Source organism: Sinocyclocheilus grahami, unplaced genomic scaffold (genome assembly GCF_001515645.1).
Source record: "Sinocyclocheilus grahami isolate Dianchi unplaced genomic scaffold, SAMN03320097.WGS_v1.1 scaffold549.1, whole genome shotgun sequence".
Taxonomy (NCBI): domain Eukaryota; kingdom Metazoa; phylum Chordata; class Actinopteri; order Cypriniformes; family Cyprinidae; genus Sinocyclocheilus; species Sinocyclocheilus grahami.
In genome coordinates, this window is record NW_015505728.1 from 233976 (window position 1) to 246478 (window position 12503).

At 38.0% G+C, this 12503-nt stretch overlaps 2 protein-coding genes across 3 annotated transcripts in view; both read right to left on the reverse strand.

Annotated features, from left to right (window-relative positions):
* LOC107555914 (adenylate cyclase type 5-like) overlaps window positions 1–2904 on the reverse strand; it is a 99467-nt gene extending 96563 nt beyond the window's left edge. For both annotated transcript variants that reach the window (XM_016238856.1, XM_016238855.1), the window contains exon 1: window positions 71–2904. In XM_016238856.1, coding sequence (XP_016094342.1) covers window positions 71–994 — 924 coding nt within the window. In that variant the 5' untranslated portion in view covers window positions 995–2904. The remainder of the gene's footprint in view (window positions 1–70) is intronic.
* Window positions 2905–4739: 1835 nt separating this feature from the next.
* On the reverse strand, window positions 4740–12185 carry LOC107555901 (very-long-chain (3R)-3-hydroxyacyl-CoA dehydratase 2-like). The gene is made up of 5 exons (XM_016238843.1): window positions 11972–12185; window positions 9702–9819; window positions 7152–7170; window positions 6569–6657; window positions 4740–4865 (listed from the first exon to the last, which is right to left on the reverse strand). Exons 1-5 carry the CDS (start codon window positions 12094–12096, stop codon window positions 4740–4742), a joined length of 477 nt encoding a protein of 158 aa, XP_016094329.1. The 5' UTR covers window positions 12097–12185.
* Between the last annotated feature and the right edge of the window lie 318 nt (window positions 12186–12503).

Sequence of the window (12503 nt, forward strand, 5' to 3'; positions counted from 1 at the left end):
ATAGATAGATAGATAGATAGATCGAGGTTAATTCAAACGATGAAAGAATATAAATATGCACTGTACTAACCTGTTTCCACAAAAAGATGTCCATTTCGTTTAACTTCCATGAGACCAGCACATGTATGGCAGACAGTATTATTCCAGTGATGACCGCTGCTCTCATCCTCACCGGCAGAAGTGTGTAAATGACATGGATGAAAAACACGGTCCACCAGATGCCTTCAGACGCGCTGCGCGGCTCCACAAGCAGCAAACCGATCACCTGTACAGTCAGCACCACCAAAATGAGCACATAGCAAACTATCCACATGTGATCCTGATGGAAGCCGTTCCTGTTGCACACGACCATCAGCGTGAGGATGAGCAAGATTGCCGTGGAGAAAACCACCACGTAAGTGACCCGACACACTACTCCAGTGCAGTGGAACCCCAGCATCACCGCGCACACCAGCACCAAGACGGCCATGAGCATCGTCAAGCTGCTCTGGTTGAGTCGGAAGAAGTAGCGCTGGTAAAGCCTCTCCAACTTCTCCGACTGGAACTTCTTGGATTTGAAAATCTGCATCACGCCGTTGCAGCACGCGCTCATGGAAAAGTTCACTTCAGGCATGAGCTCTTCCTCTGGTTTGGATTTGGTTCTCCTGTCCTCCAAACCCAGCTCCACGGACTTGGGTCTCACTTCTCCATCTCGGTACCTCGGGGAAGATCTGTTATTGTTGCGGCTCTCCTCCCCGTGTTCTTGCCAGGCAGACTTGGATCTGAAACTAACCCGGCTGACGGTGGTCGTGGCTCGGCCCGGTTGTCGCTCGAAGTCATCGTCCTCTCTCCACCGGCTGTTGGACCGTATGAGCTTTTTGCAGGAGGATCTGGCCGAGTATGGACATCCGTTCGCCACGGACTCAGACTCGCCCCAAGCGGATCTGTGCTCCGTCCCTCCCCTCAGTCCAGGAGCGCCAGCGCCGGGTGGGCTCACGCTGTTAGATCTGGACATGATCTCGAGTACTACATGCAATAAATGACTTCAGAGTGCGAATTATGGGGGTTTTTACTTCCTAATAAACAAAGAAAAATTCGGAGGTCTTACGAGTTTGTTTTGTTTTTACATAAACATATATACGTTTTCAAATAACGTTTCAGTAGCCGCGCAAGTTAGTCGGAGTGCGCTAAATCTACAGCCTACACTCGCGAACAGAAACTGCATTTGCTTGAGGAGGAAACCATAGCAACAGCTGCTTAACAGCTGTTTGTATTGAACGATACATAACTACTGTTATTATTTATTAAGTTACTATAGGTGCAACGACACAAATGTATAATAAAGCCGTTAGCGTTTTGTTTTTGTGCAAGAGACACCAAAATGGGTTACGCGAAACGAACCGAAACAGATTGGTGACAGATTTAAATTATTCGCACACTGTATAGGCTATTACACTTGTCAATCATGTGTATGTGATCCCAAATAAATTGTTCTTACACTAAAGAGGGGGTTACTTTGGGGGAACACAGCCTATATTAAAGTCATTTGCCCATTTAAGACACAACTTTGCAGTTAGCTGGTGATTTAAAATAAAAAGTAGCCCAAACCAAAATGATGTGTGCGTGATATATATAGACGTGCATCTCATTGAAAAAAGAACTAGTAAAAGTGGTCCATTTTGTAATTTATAAAAGCAGCATTTTGCATACTGCTTTTATAAATTAGGACCAATGTAAAGTGGGTAGGCTACAGTCGTTCTAGTCAAACTCTCTGAGAGAGAAACACATTCTGCAAGTCAATCCGCTCGCTTTTACATCACAGAGGACTTTAAATGATTAAATATACAAAGTAGTCGTTTGGGACACATCCTCGGGTGGCTAGAGCCTTAGAGGAGGTAAACGCAGAGGGAGTAATTGTGCGCCCCGTTTCCATTCATAGATACTAATGCACTAATGCACAAACCACCCCTGGGTGCAAATTACTAGGGGGCATTTTAGCGATTCAACCCCCTAATTAAGACTTATACACAATTATACAGTATATGTAGGTAAGTAGACCTGTATATATGTTTGAAACGTTTCAGCACTGTTAAGAGTTATATAAGTTAGTCGTTTCAGCACTGTTAAGAGTTATATAAGTTAGTCGTTTCAGCACTGTTAAGAGTTATTATACAAGTTAGTCAGAGCGCGTATCGTCGATAAACGGAAGCTAACAAACAAAATAGTCTGCCCACCATTAAGTCACTGAATAATTCGCACACTCCTTAAAACTGCGTTATTTAGTCAAGATTAATGAGAACTGACCCTACGCCCATCACGCTAGATCTCCACGGTTTCATGACAGGAGCAAATAGTGTCCGCAAAAGTGTGGTTTGGTCTGAGCTAGAAGTGCAGAGCACGACTCCATGGTGAGTAGCCTATGCATTGATCCACGCAAGCTGTGCACCTGTGAATAAGAGGTCGCCCACTAGATGATTATCATGATTGCTGTGAAAACCTGAGCTTTCCAACGCTCCTGCATGGCCAGTTGCGTCACCACAAGATGACCTCACAAGTGTCCTTTGGTGAAGGAGTCTTCATCCGTGCTGTGCAGATAGGTATCTCCAACGCTCCTGCTGCAGTAGCAGCAATATCACCAGCGCTGGCGTCTAGATGAGAAGATGAGTTGTCACGCCACAGGAGCGTCGAATCCGCCCTGCTCGCGCGGAGCTGCGTATTGACAGTGCCGGATGGAGCTGCGCGTCCTTTCCCTGCAGATGAACAAAACCGAAGCGCACACAGAATTGATTAAGCGTTATCCTTCGTTTTGGTGCTACTTGTCTTTGTATTTCCATTCAACCAAGTGTGATCTTTAGGCCCCGCCTTATCTGCGATTCTATTGGATAGAAGGTTGCATAAGTTGCCAATCAATTTTTCTATTGGTCAACCTGTGTGTCAATACACCGTGATTTGGATAAGTGGGCGGGACTATCCGCACAGCTGTTTGTAATGCAGAGTGGGGGAAATTGTTTGTTTTGTTTGTTATGCTAATAAAGTGGAGGGGAGGGGGGTTAAATAAATATGGGAGATAAATAATTTATGTCAAACCACATTTTTGGTATAAATGTATATTTTTTGTTAAACCGCTTTTTACAGATATTCAGAATATTAAACCTTTTAGTGGATGTTTTATGTAAATATACAAATATTTATATGAATAATGTGCATGGGAATGTTTATTTTTCTCATGTTTATTACTTTCCTTTTTTACTTTTTAAAAATGAAATCATTCACTTATTCATCATTCAACAGACATTACATCGTTTTCCTCCTAGTGTGGGATAAGTTGTCGGTTGTTTATCATCCCAGTGTGTTGACACGTTTTCAGAATGCAGGATTCTGTCAGCCTGGCAATAGCTGTGTGAAGAGAATTCAACTTTTTTGTGTCAGCTTGAGAAGACAAAAGATCTTGTTGTTTGCATTCAAGAGTCATGCTTCCTCGGTTTTGTTTTTCACAGGTCTCATGACTCCCATCCTTTAAACAGATGAGATGCTGAGATACACCCCTAAGGAAATTTGCTTTAAATCTATTTCGTCCCACTTTAATTTTGAACACCACGGAATGCTTTTTCATGCTTTAAGAAAACTCAAATATAATCGAAAATCAAAAACTTTAAAAAAGAGTGTAAATTATCTTAATCTCATCGGTATGATTTCAAACTGTGGATAGTGGACAAGGAATCTGTTTTATTATATAATTGTTTGTTTCCATTCAGCTTTACAAACGCCAATAAACTCGTGGTTAGTGCGCCGACATACCGCGCAACTGCCGGCGAACCGAGTTCGAGTCCAGTCTTGAGGTCCTTTGCCGATCCTGCTGCCCTAGCGCTCCACGCAATGCTTTCCTGTCCTAATAAAGGCAGAAAACGCCCATAAATATAACTTTAAAAAAAAATTAAGATTTCAATTTTACAATTTTAAAACACCAGATATATATTTTTGAATTCTTCTTATTCGAAGTCAAGTAAATTATTGTAATTATTCAAAAAGGAAAGGTTACTTTAGTGAAATAAGCATGTATTTTGACATGAAATATATTTGAGTAGATTTAGTATAAATGCATTGTTTTTAAATGGCCAAAATCAAACCCCAGGAAGCAAATATTGCTCCTTAATATTGTTAATTTCTGACAATGGAGCGCACAGAACGTGTGCAATTAAAATATATCAGCCTTTATGCTGGAGTCAAAGATAGATCTCTACTGCCCTCGTGTGAAGATCGGATGAATATGCTGCAGTCCCCTTTTACTAAGATACCATAAAAGCCTATAAAACTTAACCCCCCGGTTTCACAGACAAGGCTTAAACTAGTCCCAGACTAAAATGCAGGTTTGAGCTTTCTCAACTGAAAATATCTTGCTCTGACATCTTAAAATACGTTTATTATATTAGCTGCTTAAATATCTTAATTTAACTCAGGCCTAGTCTTGGCTTAAACTAAGCCCTATCTGTGAAACCGGGCCAATAGTAACAGTATACTGACATAAAGTGAAATATACTTAAGACACGATGCTTTTAATTACACCGCAGTTAAATACTAAAATATCAGGAAGATGAAGCACTTCAGCATATATAATAAAAACAAAATGGCTTTGCTTCCCGTATTATGGTTTATTGTAAATATATATCATCATATTACTATTCATACAAAGTTTGCTGGTCCCATGCAGAACTTGAATATCAAAAGCTTGACAATATTGGCATTTTTATTTGAGTTAAGGGTCATGCTTCTACTTTGATGAGGTAAGGCAGATGGTTGAGCAGGCTGAAGGTGTAGAAAGAGTAACGGATGATCTCCGTGACGGTCCAGGCCACCACAAAGAGGAGAACACTGTCTTCGCTTTGGACCTGAAACGAGAGAAACTGTAAGTCACACAGGGAAGAGACAGAACTGCTCAGCAAGCAGGAAAATTTAGTCGAGAACCATGCGGTTATGTTTGCTACTGTTCCATCGCAATTCACTGAAGCCACTCGACACACAAAGATGGACTACTGAGAACATCGGAAACGGAAGCACTTCACAAAGCATTCAAAGGCTCCAACTTCACTTCTACACACATACAGGCTTGAAAGGAGGTTATTTTAGCAACCTACACAGGCAGACATGGACATGTTAAATATTAGTATTACTCCCCAGTTTTGGTTCAAGCAGGTTTCTCGTTGGAATAACTTACAGAAATACACACTTCAGCTCAGACGTCTTTCTCTGGGATGGACAATCAGAACTTGATTCTTAGTGTCAAAGAACTTAAAATAAATAACATTGTTTTCTTCACACTTAAATTCTACTAATGCAGGATTTTTGATGAGCATTGAAATATTATACAAGCTGTTGAAATCCACTAGATGGCAGTAGACCAGATTCAATGAGACAAAAAGAGAAATGTTGCTCATTATATACAGGTGCATCTCAATAAATTAGAATGTCGTGGAAAAGCAACCTGGGCTTCCATTACACCTGAGCAGTACCACAGGCTGATTGTCTCCATGCCACGCCGCACTGATGCAGTAATTCATGCAAAAGGAGGCCCAACCAAGTATTGAGTACATGTACAGTAAATGAACATACTTTCCAGAAGGCCAACAATTCACTAAAAATGTTTTTTTTATTGGTCTTATGAAGTATTCTAATTTGTTGAGATAGTGAATTGGTGGGTTTTTGTTAAATGTGAGCCAAAATCATCACAATTAAAAGAACCAAAGACTTAAACTACTTCAGTCTGTGTGCATTGAATTTATTTAATACATGAGTTTCACAATTTGAGTTGAATTACTGAAATAAATGAACTTTTCTATGACATTCTAATTTATTGAGATGCACCTGTACATTGCTCATGAGTAATTTGAGATATTGATTAGGATTTTCATATCCAGTATTTTTTTAACCATGAGAATACCTGACATCATTTTTTTTTTAAATAATCATAATATACCATTAATACTGTAGGTCACCTGAACAAGTAAAACATGTTATTTTTAACTAAAACCAAAATAAAACTATTAAAAATTGTTGAAATAAAGTTGAAATAAAATAAAATATAAATGTTAGTTTTACAAAGTGTTTCCCACTTAAACTTACATGAAAACTAAGTGAAATAAAATAATTTTAAGTTGAAGCATTAAAATTAAATAAAACTTTAAAATAATAAAAAATATATAAAAATGACAACACAAAATAAATAATTAAATATTTTAAAATAAAAATTAAACTAATAAAAAAAATTACAGCAGATGTAAAATATTATAAAAAAAATTCAATAATACTTTATAATTACTATAAATAATTCTAAAATAACGCTGCCGCATATTCAAAGTTAAAAGCATAGTTCACCCAAAAATGCGAATTTTGTCATCAATTACTCACCCTCATGTTGCACCAAATAGTTGTTGATAGCCATTAACTTGTATAATAATTTTTTTTTCTCCATACTATGGAAGCCAATGTTAACAACATTGTTCAAAATATCTTATTTTGTGTTCAACAGAAGAAAGAAACTCATACAGGTTTGGAACACATTTTTGAATAAACTTCACTTTAAACATAAACTTACTTCCCTAACGCTGTGTGTCACTGCCCAGGTAAGGAATACTCGTGACATCACTTGGAACCCAGTCAGGACCACAGAGGAGGGAACAATTCCTTCACAAAATGTTAAATATTGTGTAAAGAGATTAATCATTTGCATTTTTGTAATGTGGCTTTAATCAGAGTAAACTATGAATCCGATAAAGCAAGTATAAAAATAATCTTAATCCATTACACTAAACATGATGAGAGAGACATAAAACAGAATTAAAATCATTAGAATAAAATACTTTAGGAGAGCAAGGATGGTTATGATGTAAAGGGAGTGCTGCAGCACTGGTTGTTTACACTGGGAAAGGTCACATTAAGCTTTAAGTCCCAGATAATGAGGTGTGGACTGTGAACTCTATGCTCCACGGGTGCAGTGAGACTCTTTATCACATTATCACAGTCAGACTGGCAGAGAAAGCAGCACCCTCGCTGACGATGGCACTGCTGGGTTAAAAAAAGCTTTCCTTGTATAGCCAATCTGGTCTATATACTTCACCTAGTGCATATTTATAGTAGAAATTAATAAGAGACTGTTATTAGCAGCAGGGTGCACTTACCCACGGCACAATGCAATATCTGTGAAGAGAGCACAGAACAAATATTATAAGGTGCAATCAGCCTCAAGGAATTATCATTTTAGCATTAAAAATAATCAAATTAAACTCTGTAGGGTGAGAAAATAACATACATTTCCACAATGTGAAATCAGGTAAAGCAAATGTCCAAAAAAAAAAAAAAAAAAAAAAAAATATATAAAAATAAACCCAACCACACACACACCCCCACAACCACACAAACCTCAACCCCATAGAACATCTTTGGAGGGAGTTGAAAATCCGTGTTGCTCAGCGACAGCCCCAAAACATTACTGTTCTAGAGGAGATCTGCATGGAGGAATGGTCCAAATTACCAGCAACAGTGTGTGAAAACCTTGTGAAGACTTACAGAAAATGTTTGACCTCTGTCATTGCCAACAAAGTGTATATAACAAAGTATTGAGATGAAATTTTGTTATTGACCAAATACTTGTTTTCCACCATAATTTGCAAATAAATTCTTTAAAAATCCTACAATGTGATTTTCTGGATTTTTTTTCTAATTTTGTCTCCCATAGTTGAGGTATACCTATGATGAAAATTACAGGCCTCTCTCATCTTTTTAAGTGGGAGAACTTGCACAATTGGTGGCTGACTAAATACTTTTTTTCCCCACTGTAAGTACAAAAGGTTCAGGGTCAGTATGATTTAGAAAAATATTTTTAATGTTTAAAAAAAAAACGGTAATATGTAAGACAAATTTTACAATTTAAAGTAAATTAAAAAAAAAACAGTTTTCTATCTAAAATTTAATCTCTTAATGTGGCGAGGCTGGATTTTCAGCAGCCATTTGGAGTAATGGCTGCTGAAAATCCAGCCTCGCCACATTAAGATTCTTTGTAATATTACTTTGTAATATTCATTCTTTGTAATATTATGTAATTTTTTTTTTACTGTCACTCTATTTAAAGTGTCCTTGCTGGAAATTATTGATTTCTTTAAAAAAAGAAAAAAAAAGAAAGAAAGATAATAAAAAGAAAAAAAAAAATTACCCCCAAACTTTTGAACAGTAGTGTGTGTTCAAACATATTTGTATATTTATGCATTTAGCAGAGGACTTATCTAAAGTGACTTTTATTTATAATGAATTATTTATACTGTTATTTTTATTTATAAAGCTGTATATAGATTAAATAATGCACAAATCTTTACATACAGTGAGTGAAATAAGTATTTGATCCCCTACCAACCAGCAAGAATTCTATCTCCCACAGACTGGTTATGTGCCCATGTGGAACACAGATTAGTCCTGTCACTTTAAGAAGTTACTCCTAATGTCAGCTCGTTAGGTGTATAAGACACCAGTCCGCACAATCTGTATCTTCCATTCCAACCTCTCCCACCACCACGGGCAAGACCAAAGAGCTGTCAAAGGATGTCAGAGACAAGATTGTAGATCGGCACAAGGCTGGAATGGGCTACAAGACCATCACAGCAAGAAGCTTGGTGAGGAGACAACTGTTGGTGCGATTAAAACAACCATCAATCGGCCTCGGTCTGGAGCTCCGTGCAAGATCTCACCTCATGGGGTAAGGATGATCATGAGAAAGGTGAGGGATCAGCCCCGAACTACACGGGAGGAGCTTGTTAATGATCTTAAATGATTCAGAGAAGCCTTTGGAGAAAGTGCTGTGGTCAGATGAGAACAAAATTGAGTTCTTTGGCATTAACTCGACTCGCCGTGTTTGGAGGATGAGAAATGCTGACCATGACACCAAGAACACCATCCCTACAGTCAAGCACGGAGGTGGAAACATTATGCTTTGGGGCTGTTTTTCTGCAAAGGGTACAGGACGACTTCACCGCATTGAGGGGCAAATGGACGGGCCACGTACTGTAAAATCTTGGACGAGAACTTCCTTCCTTCAGCCAGAACACTGAAGATGGGTCATGGATAAGTCTTCAAGGATTACCTTGTAAAAATGTACCCACTTCAAGCAAACCTGGTGACCAACTACAAAAAATGTCTTACCTGTGCTTGCCAACAAGGGTTTCTGCACCAAGTACTAAGTCATGTTCTGCTTGGGGATCAAATACTTATTTCACTCACTGAAATGCAAATCAATTTCTAACCTTTATATAATGTGGGGGTTGGGGGGGGGATTTTTTGGTTGATATTAGGTCTCCATATGTTAAAATAAACCTACCATTAAAAATTACAGACCCTTCATTTCTTTGTAAGTGGGCAAATTTACAAAACCAGCAGGGGATCAAATAAATATTTCCCCCACTGTAAATCTTCTGTTCCAGATTCATACCACATTATTATTATTTATAGTTTGTTTTTTCTTTAGTCTTATTTAAATGTTCTTTCTGTTCTCATCTGCATGCATGTACCAAGAGCTCCTTAATTAGACCCAACAAATTCCTTGTGTTTGCACACACTTGGTGAATAAAGCTGATTCCGTTTCTATATATTAATTGTGTACTTACACATTTTTTTGCAAAAATATATAGTTTACTTCAGAATTATGAATTAATTTAAATGAATATAGCTCCCATAACACTCACCTCAAGAAGGGCACCAGTCTGAAAGAATTTTAGGGGCTTTTCTATCGAGTAATAAAGACCATGGTAACTTCCCCTGGCAAGGTATGCTCGAACCAGACCAACAGCAATGACCAGCCATCTAGATAAAAAAAAAAAGGTTCATAGAGTAAATCTGTAGAGCCACTCGTCCTTGCTTTGAGAGAGGAGAGCATTTCCGCAATGCACACAGGCATGGAACTGCATGCAAATCTCTTACAGCACAGCAGTTAACAGCAAATAGTGGCAATTTCATTCAAATACATCCAGCACATTTATTGTACTGATGCAAAATATACACCAGAATACACACTCCAATTTCTCAAAAGTTGTGTTTTTCTATTTTAACTTCCTTTATCTGTCACGGCCATATGTGCAAGTCTTGGTATAACATGAAGATAGAAGAGCATCAAAACCATGTTGCTAGCAGCACAATCATCTTTATCTAAATATCACCAAAAACATTAACAGCTCAAGTATTTTAAAATCAGTTAAGGCAAACAGGACTGGATTGTGATTTCAAATTCAAAACAATACACACAGTACATTATTGGACAGCGTTTAATGTCTCTGTGAGATATCATGAAATGGTCTCTAACTAAAAAGCATCGACTGAATTGCATCATCAAACTATTCCTGACTGCATTCTGGTCAACAGACGTTGCGAAAATGTAGCAAACCCGGTTTGGTTACTGCTGCTGCAGCAACCGCATTGGGAAGTTCAATTCATTTGAATGAATCAGTTGGTTCGAAAAGTTCGAAAACCGGTCAAAAACAGATTCCTCACTTACATTCGAGTGATTTGAAAACTATTCGGTTCAAAAGAACGATTCGTCATTCCAAGCCCTGGAAAGCAACGTTATAAAATCTTAAAAGTCATGTAAACTTCTGTAGTGATTTTTTTGTAGTCATGCTCGGCTCAAAAACATTAAGAGTCGATTACATTTGCTTTGTTTGAGTGCAATAACTTAAAATAAGGACTGAAATCTACAATAACCGGTCAAAACGTTGATTATTCGTTAGTTCGGATACTTAAATACTTAGATTTGAATCATTAGCCTACACAAGTGATTTTTAGGGGTAGGCTACAAGCGGATTTTATTTTTACGGTTGAAATTGGCAGCAAAATAGATTTTAGTAAGTAACTTTATTACATAGCACCTTTTAAAAACAGTGAAAACAAAGTGTTTTAGAAGAGAAATACATGTGTGCATTCACAGAGAGCAAAAAAACTCCAATATTTCACTAGATTGTAGCTACTCAAATATACAGGTGCATCTCAATAAATTAGAATGTCGTGGAAAAGATCATTTATTTCAGTAATTCAACTCAAATTGTGAAACTCGTGTATTAAATAAATTCAATGCACACAGACTGAAGTAGTTTAAGTCTTTGGTTCTTTTAATTGTGATGATTTTGTCTCACATTTAACAAAAACCCACCAATTCACTATCTCAGAGTCTCTATGGGGTTCAGGTGTGGTGAGTTTGCTGGCCAGTCAAGCACACCAACACCATAGTCATTCAACCAACTTTTGGTGCTTTTGGCAGTGTGGGCAGGTGCCAAATCCTGCTGGAAAATGAAATCAGCATCTTCAAAAAGCTGGTCAGCAGAAGGAAGCATGAAGTGCTGACATTCTAATTTATTGAGATGCACCTGTAGCTATTTATCACTATATAAATTAATCTATATGTATTTTTTCCAAATGTTGTGTTTATTGTTCCTACATCCCACCTCAAAACGAATAGGTTAATCGATTCGTTTCCGAAAAGGACATAATTGTGCAACAGTTTCGGGGTTACAATGGGTAAAGTGCACTACTATTCACTGTTTAACCACACCAGCTACTGCCTATTGAACTGTATATAGCTACATTTAAACTAACGAATACACTAAATTCATTCGTGCGTCCATTAATGTCATCTAACTGCACAAACAACAGACCCGCTACTGCAAAATAAGAACAATGCATTCATGCATGCAACCAATGACCCTGTCACCCAGCAGCCCTGATGGCGTGTTAAATAGGCGTTAATAGGATTTACTTTGCAATACATTACCAGAATATTCAGAATAATGTCCATTTATTGTCATTTCAAAACAAACTGTGCTAACGCATGCAATTTAAACTCAAAGGGGGAGGTCACCGCGAATCTGTCAAGCACTTTGAGCACGCTGTCTGAAATCTAACCATTCATTCTTACTGCCACACGCTTGGACAGAGAGCACGGAAGCGCATTTGATTTTCATCATACCCCGCTGTCATAACCACGTTGTAAATGACCAGATATGCGGTGGCCAGCGTTCCGGGTCCCTTTTTCTTCTTGTTACTGGAATCAGTGTGCGCTGTTTTGCTGGTCCCCATGGCAGGTGCCGACATGACTGAACTAGCATTAGAAACACTGGATCATCCAAATGGTCCCGGTGAGTGAATAAAGGCGTGTGGCCTTGCTGACATGTATATAGAAGGCGCTGATGAATGGAGCGCCCCCTGGCGAGGACAGGGTGTAAATTATGTTTTGTGTGTCACTCTGTTACATTTTCGATTCGCTTATTCACAGACATGTTTACCAAACACATATATATATATATTTTTTTACATTTTTATTAATAATAAATATAATATTATTAAATTGTAATATTTGTGTTGAATTTTGGGAATTTCAGAAACATATATTCCAATCGCTAGATGGCAGTGCGGGTCTCCTGCTCAGCTCAGAACGCACACTAAGGTCTCAACTTACATGCCTGTCGGAAATATAGATTGATAAAAACACAAAATGAAAT